General features: G+C 37.8%; 1 protein-coding gene across 1 annotated transcript in view; it reads right to left on the bottom strand.

Moving 5' to 3' along the window:
• LOC106879133 (dual specificity protein kinase splA) overlaps positions 1-7063 on the bottom strand; it is a 13405-nt gene that overhangs the window by 1809 nt on the left and 4533 nt on the right. The window contains exon 3 of the mRNA XM_052976524.1: positions 2306-2442. Within this exon, the coding sequence (XP_052832484.1) occupies positions 2306-2442 (137 nt within the window). The remainder of the gene's footprint in view (positions 1-2305; positions 2443-7063) is intronic.

Below are 7063 nucleotides of genomic sequence, written 5' to 3'. Positions count from 1 at the left end.
AACCGCGATATGGCGAGGGATTACTGTATACAGAAAATGACACTGCTAGTCACTGTACGTATCATATATTACGTAGAATGTTTTCAATACAATAGAAAACACAAAAACACAATAACCAAAACAAACTACGTCATATCTACATAATCTAAAGAGCTATGGTCGGTGAAAACACGTTATAAAAATTAAGACAACTGAAGAATGATAATTTCTTTATTAGTCGCAAGTACTCAAAAGACAGCAGAAATGGAACAAAGGGCAATGGCCAATTCTATCTTGTACACAACAGAGTGCTAGAGAGAGGCAAAACGTAGTATGAACACAAACCGAAGAGAGTGGTGGAGTCGGAGGCCTGCAAGCCTGCAAAATCCTCTGGGATTTCCCAATCCAAACAGATCAGGTGCTAGAGCATAACAGAACGGACCTAGTGGTAGTGGACGAGATGCTATAAAGTTGATGTTGCGTGCTCCTTTGACCTACTAATAGTCAAGAAGGAAGGCGAAAAAATAGATATATACAATCCTCTTAAGTACGAAATAGTCCGGCTATGAAAACGGAGAAGGCGAAGATAGTGCCAATTATTGTTGGGTCCCAAGGACCCAACAACAACAACAACAATAATAATAATAATAATAGTAATAATAGTAATTTGAAAGGATGCGCTGAGGCACTGATATGCAGCGCCAGGAACAAACTCTGAGAACTAATTAGACTAAGTTCCAATTGGATAAGGGCAGTGAATCGCCCCTTTGTAGGAGTGTGGCAGCAAAAACGAAACAATCTCATATATCGTGAGTGAGTGTAGCAAGCTGGCCCAAAAGCACCACAAAAGGAGACACGAAAATGTGGTTAAGTTCATTCACTGGAGACTGCGTGTAAAGTACGGTCTGGGCACAGCACGGAAATGGTACAAACATGAACAAGAGGGCGTCACTGAAAACAATAAATATACGATCCTGTGGGATTTTACAGTCCAACGTGACACTAATCGATTCTCGGAGACCAGAAAAAAGGAAACCAGGCTGATAGGTATTGCCATACCTGGGCATGAAAGCGTAGATGACAAAGAACTGGAAAAAGTAGAGAAATACAGACTACTAAAAGACGAAACTGCAAGAATGTGAGCAATGAAGAGTGTAACTGCTATCTCAGTAGTTGTAGAGGCGCTCGGAGCACTAGCAACCAGGTTCGAGAAATACGTCGGAGAAATTGAAATTGACATGAGGGCAGGACAGGTCCCAAAAACTGCTCTATTGGGCACAGCTAGGATTTTGAGATTTGTGCTTGGCTGTTAAGTGTCTTCCACGATAAGTTAACATCCAGGTATCAAGGCTTATAATTAGCGGAAAGAGACCCTGTGAGACCTCTGACAACAGGTTGCTGTCCGCTCTCACAGAATCAACCAGAACAAGATCGAGATATCTGAAAAGTAAAATAGTAGTAGTAGTAGTAGTAGTAGTAGTAGTAGTAGTAGTAGTAGTAGTAGTAGTGGTGGTGGTGGTGGTGGTGGTCGTCGTCGTCGTCGTCGTCGTCGTCGTTGTGGGGATCTTTCATCTAAGTGGGGGATATTACAAGGACAATTTACATTTTGTGCGTAGGGAGCGCACAAAAAGATGAGAGTAAGAAAAGGAGAAAACGAGCGATGAGATCAAAAGTGTATATAATATACAAAATATGCGAATAAATGGATGATGGAGAACTTCCAACTGGGGTCAATCAAGGAACCCCACAGATCCAGAATTGTCCTCATCACCAGGTGCTTCAGTCCTTGCCCAACTGTTGTACTGAAGTTTACTGGCGCATGCTTAGTTCTCAACAGGGACCCATATAACCCTTGGTGGTCCATATAAGATTTTGTTGTTAAAATTCCGTGCAATAAACTGGTTATATTTCAACACAAAATATTTTAACATTTTTGTAGACAATTCCTAATAATATTCACTCATAAAAATAGTAATTTTAGACATTGAATGGCTATGAGGAACACCCCACCAAAGTAAAAGAAGAATCAAAGAGACCCATAGGGAAAAAAGTGGTTGAGAACCACTTCTGTACATGCTCGCTCGTTCAAACAGAATTAGAAACTAAACCTCACTCATATCCCATTTTATTGACAGTCTTCAAAAGCAAGGGAAGAGAAAATGAAAATAAAAAGGACGCATTTGATAAGGTACTCGAATATACACTGTGTCTGAATATAAGGCTGAACAATTACAGATGCAAGCCTGGTTAATCATAGCTGACTCGGGATTAAGCTACAACAACAACAACACATACATCTCAAAATGTGCTAAGAAGTAAATCTTACTGGAAAGTATTTCTCTGGATAGTGTATGTTGCTGCAAATTCCGCAGATTTCGGTGGAGTAATTTCCTTTGTTGCAGGACGTTAGCTGCATTCTTTCCCTTGTTCTTCATATTGTTGTTCGCCTCGGTTGCTTGGTGCCTGATAAAAGAGAATATAGTTATATATTAGTGTTACATACCTCTTCCTTTTTCTTTCTCTCTCCTTCTTTCTTCTTTTTATATCTCCGGGTGTGTGCATATATATATATATATATATATATATATATATATATATATATATATATATATATATATATATATGCACACGAGCGCCCAACATATACATAGCTTCAATATCGAACCCCATACTTTAGACCACAACGAAAGCTCAACCAATCCCACTAACACTAACCAGAATACTACTACCCCAACGTCCACCATTATTACAGATAGGATAGATAACAACGACGATAGAAATAGTAATAATATTATTAATAATAATGTTAATGACATAGACCAATCTACCCACATCTTTAATCTCTCCTTAGACAGTATTACTTCTTCTATTCCTGAGAATAATTCCCACAATGCACTACCATATAACTACCGCCCTGGGGCCATCTGCCCTCTACAAACCCATTGCAGAAGGCCTAACGTAATTTATAAATGCATCGTCCTCAACACGTTACACAATTCTACAACCATATATAGAGGATCAACTATAAATTTTAAACAGCGATACGCTGCGCATCTCAATTCTTTTAGGTATGAGAAACACAGTAAATCTACAACACTCGCCAGTCACATACATCATTTCAAAAATAGAAATACTCCATACATCTCGTCATGGTCCATAACAGATTCAAGGCTTCCATGCCGGGGTCAGCGCTCAGCCTGTAAGTTATTCCTAAAAGAGGCATTCCATATATTAAAACCCAACTCTTCAATACTACTAAATAAAATACTACTAAATAATGCGCCCCTAGGTACACGCACCACCGCTTTTTTCATACCTTCAAATTTTATCACAAAACTAAATGGAACCTAAATCACCACACAATACGTATCCCGGAGACTCCTTAGGTAATCTCCAGCAACCCTATTTGACTTTCCATTGTTTCCGTTTTTTTAATTTTTTAACTCTTCAATCTTATTTTTTAATTGTTTAATAATACATATATGGACATGTATACATGTATACGTGCATGTTTATGGATATATATATATATAAGAGGATAATTTTATAACTTCCGAAGAGCAAAAATATAAACAGGATTGCAGATGGAAGTGCTCAGATGACACCGAGGCGAAAGGAGAAATAAATTGAAAGGTATAATGAATTAACATCCCAATCGGTCAAAACAACTTTGTCATTCCCAAATGATCAAAAATCGAATATAAATATGTATTAAAATAACAGGGCACCCAATGGTAAAACCCAATAGTTTAAAATATACACATATACACGAATAAAAGGTGATAAAACCTAAAAGGGTAATACGAGTGAAGTCGAATGAAGAAAAATAAATGGAATAAATTCGTGCACAATAAAGGCGTCTAAAAATTTAAGGCAATGGAGTTAAAATAAATAAATAAAAATACAAGAGTATGAATATAAAAAATAAATTGTAAGGAAACCAGAATAGAGTCCATTTAAGCCCATCTTTACGATCGGTTGAAAGGATGCTGCTTCCCTTCGTTAGTGTACAATCCATGAATAACCAGAAATGTGAAGTTTTCTCCTGATGAAAAGGTGTTGCTGTTGAATTTCCTCAATGAATTGTACATTAACGAAGTGAAGCAGCATCCTTTCAACCGATCGTAAAGATGGACTTAAATGGACTCTGTTCTGGCTTCCTTACACTTTATTTTTTATATTTATACTCTTGTATTTTTATTTATTTATTTATTTCAACTCCGTTGCCTTAAATTTTTAGACGCCTTTATTATGCACGAATGTATTCTATTTATTTTTCTTCATTCGATTTCACTCGTATTACCCTTTTAGGTTATATTACCTTTTATTCGTGTATATGTGTATATTTCATACTGTTGGGTTTTACCATTGGGTGCCCTATTATTTTAATATATATTTATAGTCGATTTTTGATAATTTGGGAATGATATAAAGTTGTTTTGGCCGATTAGAATGTTTATTTATTATACCTTTTAATTCATATGTGTGTGTGTGTGTGTGTGTGTGTATGCGTGATTGTATGTATGTGTGTGTATATGTATGCATATGTATATATGTATGTGCATGTGTCTATATGTACGCATGTGTATGTGTGTATGCATATAATTATGCGTGTGTGTGCGCGCGTGCGTATATCAATATACACTCCTTTCTTTCTCTCTCTGATCCCTCAATCCCCACTATCACGTTAGCAAGTACAATAAACACCTCCGTATATTTTTAGAAACTTGACCATTATATCTTATTATTCTTCCCTTCCTTTTTGAGGTTTATTACTCACTTTAGTAACCCCCTGTACCATTTTCTGTACCCATCCCCCATCTTGGAACCTTTCAAACATATCACTCCTCCCCACTCCCCACGCACTCCTTACATTTTTATCTCATCCTATCCCCTACTTCTCTCCCATCCCCTCATATTACCTTGACCACCAACTAACACTCCTTTTTTCATTTTCTCTTCCTCTTTCTTTCTTCTTTCCTCACCTATTCCTTTTGACCATTCTCCTCATTTTAATATACACAACTTTTCTCTTCTCTCTATCTACTTAATACTACCACTATATTCTCAAAATTTTACTCACACCACAAGACCCCTTTGAATGAACAGCACATGTAATCAATGTCTCCACACATTCCATTTGTAATGAAAAAATATGAACTACTATCGGAATTTATATGCCATGGACAAGAAGAATTTCTCCCACTTTTACACACCACTCTCCTTGTATAATAGAACTGCAACTATAACATCTTACATATATTTTTATTTTTAGTTTATTCTCTTATTTTCCTTTATATTTCTTATTTCCATCCCTTTCCAAAATAATTCCTTACATTGAACTCTACTATTTCCCTCTATTTAACCATCTCACACCGTCTCTGATGAAGGGATATCCCTAACATCCCAGAAACAGCTGTAAGACTAACTTTCCCTTTATAAATATCCTGAAAATTTCCACACAGCCTTGGCTTTGTTGCTTCATTTTATTTAATGCATGTGTTTGTGTGTGTGTGTTTATATATATATATATATATATGTGTGTGTGTGTGTGTGTGTGTGTGTGTGTGTGTGTGTGTGTGTGTGTCTATACACACACACATACGTTCACACATATATACACACGAATTAAAATGCTTATAAACGTATAGATATTCATTCATAACTTCATACGTAAATACAAATTAACTTACATAATAATAAATACGTGTGTATGCACACGCGCGTGTGTGTGTGTAAGTGTATTTATGTATATGCATATATGTGTACATATATATGTGTACATATATATGTGTAGTGTGTGTCCTGGGTATGATTTTAAACTGTATCCAAGGTTTTGAAGACTATGGAACTATTTCACAGCCATTATTGTTCTAGGGTTTACCCAACCCATAGTAGTAGTAGCTGTCAGGGTCCCAGTATCGGGTTAACTTGCATATGTGATAGGAAACCATCTGAGTGCAAACAAGCAGAAATACCCTTGGTTGGTGCCAGGGCGCGCAGCAAACCTTTTTGGAGCGAAGGATCCCTAGCTACTGTCACGTGATTGTCGATCAACCCGCTTCAGCCTGTCTCTAAGTATAATCTCGGAGTTGCAAATAGTGGTACTTGTGTTATACAAGCGTTTATCGCTACATCTCAATGACGTACAGATGTCTCTTCACGGTAACCTCGTTTGTCATTCCATCTCTTGAAAGTCCTATGGCGACGGAAGAGTGTTAACGTGTGCAGACATGTTGGAAGCATACAGTAAGTTACAGCTTTCATCTTTTAGCTATGCTTCAAACCATGAAAATCTGCAGCGGGACTGAACGGTCAGCTGAGAAGCCATGGACGGAAAGTCGGAGATGCTATTGACTACGAGGAAGCACAAGGGCATAACAATCATCTGTGAAGATGAAGCAATCACCATATGTCTACACACACACACACACACACACACACACACACGTGTCCCTGCGTTACTTAGCGCTTCGGCAAAAGAGAATTGACAGAATAAGTACTGGGGTCGATGTGTTCAACTAAACCTTTCAAGGCGGTGCCCCAGCGTGGCCGCTGTTCAGTGACTGAAAGAAGTAAAAGATATATTACATATAATCGACCAATTGATAGAATCGTTAGAGCATCGAATACAATGCTTTGCGCTCAGTGTTCAAATCCCGTCGAAGTTAACTTTCATTCTTTCGGGATCGATAAATAACGTACCCCAGTTCAGTACTATGATCGATTCTTCTCGTTTCTCACAATAGCTGGAACACCCTGGATCATAGCGCTGCTTCATCAGAGCTGATCTAGATAAGTTATATCAACAGCAACAACAACCACAACAACTACTACTACTACTACTACTACTACTACTACTACTACCGCCACCGCCACCACTGCTGCAGCTACTGGGATGTCAACAGCTCCGACTCATCAATGACACCTTCAGATTTTATTGCGGCAAGTCTAATTGAATGTTTAATTTATCTGTCAAAACTAATCACCCAACACAGAGTACAAGTCACACCTCTCTCGCTGTCTGTCTGGTTCTCTCTCTCTCTCTCTCTCTCTCTCTCTCTCTCTCTCTCTCTCTCTCTCT

Source organism: Octopus bimaculoides, chromosome 24 (genome assembly GCF_001194135.2).
Source record: "Octopus bimaculoides isolate UCB-OBI-ISO-001 chromosome 24, ASM119413v2, whole genome shotgun sequence".
NCBI lineage: Eukaryota > Metazoa > Mollusca > Cephalopoda > Octopoda > Octopodidae > Octopus > Octopus bimaculoides.
This window is presented reverse-complemented; position numbering and strand designations above follow the sequence as displayed.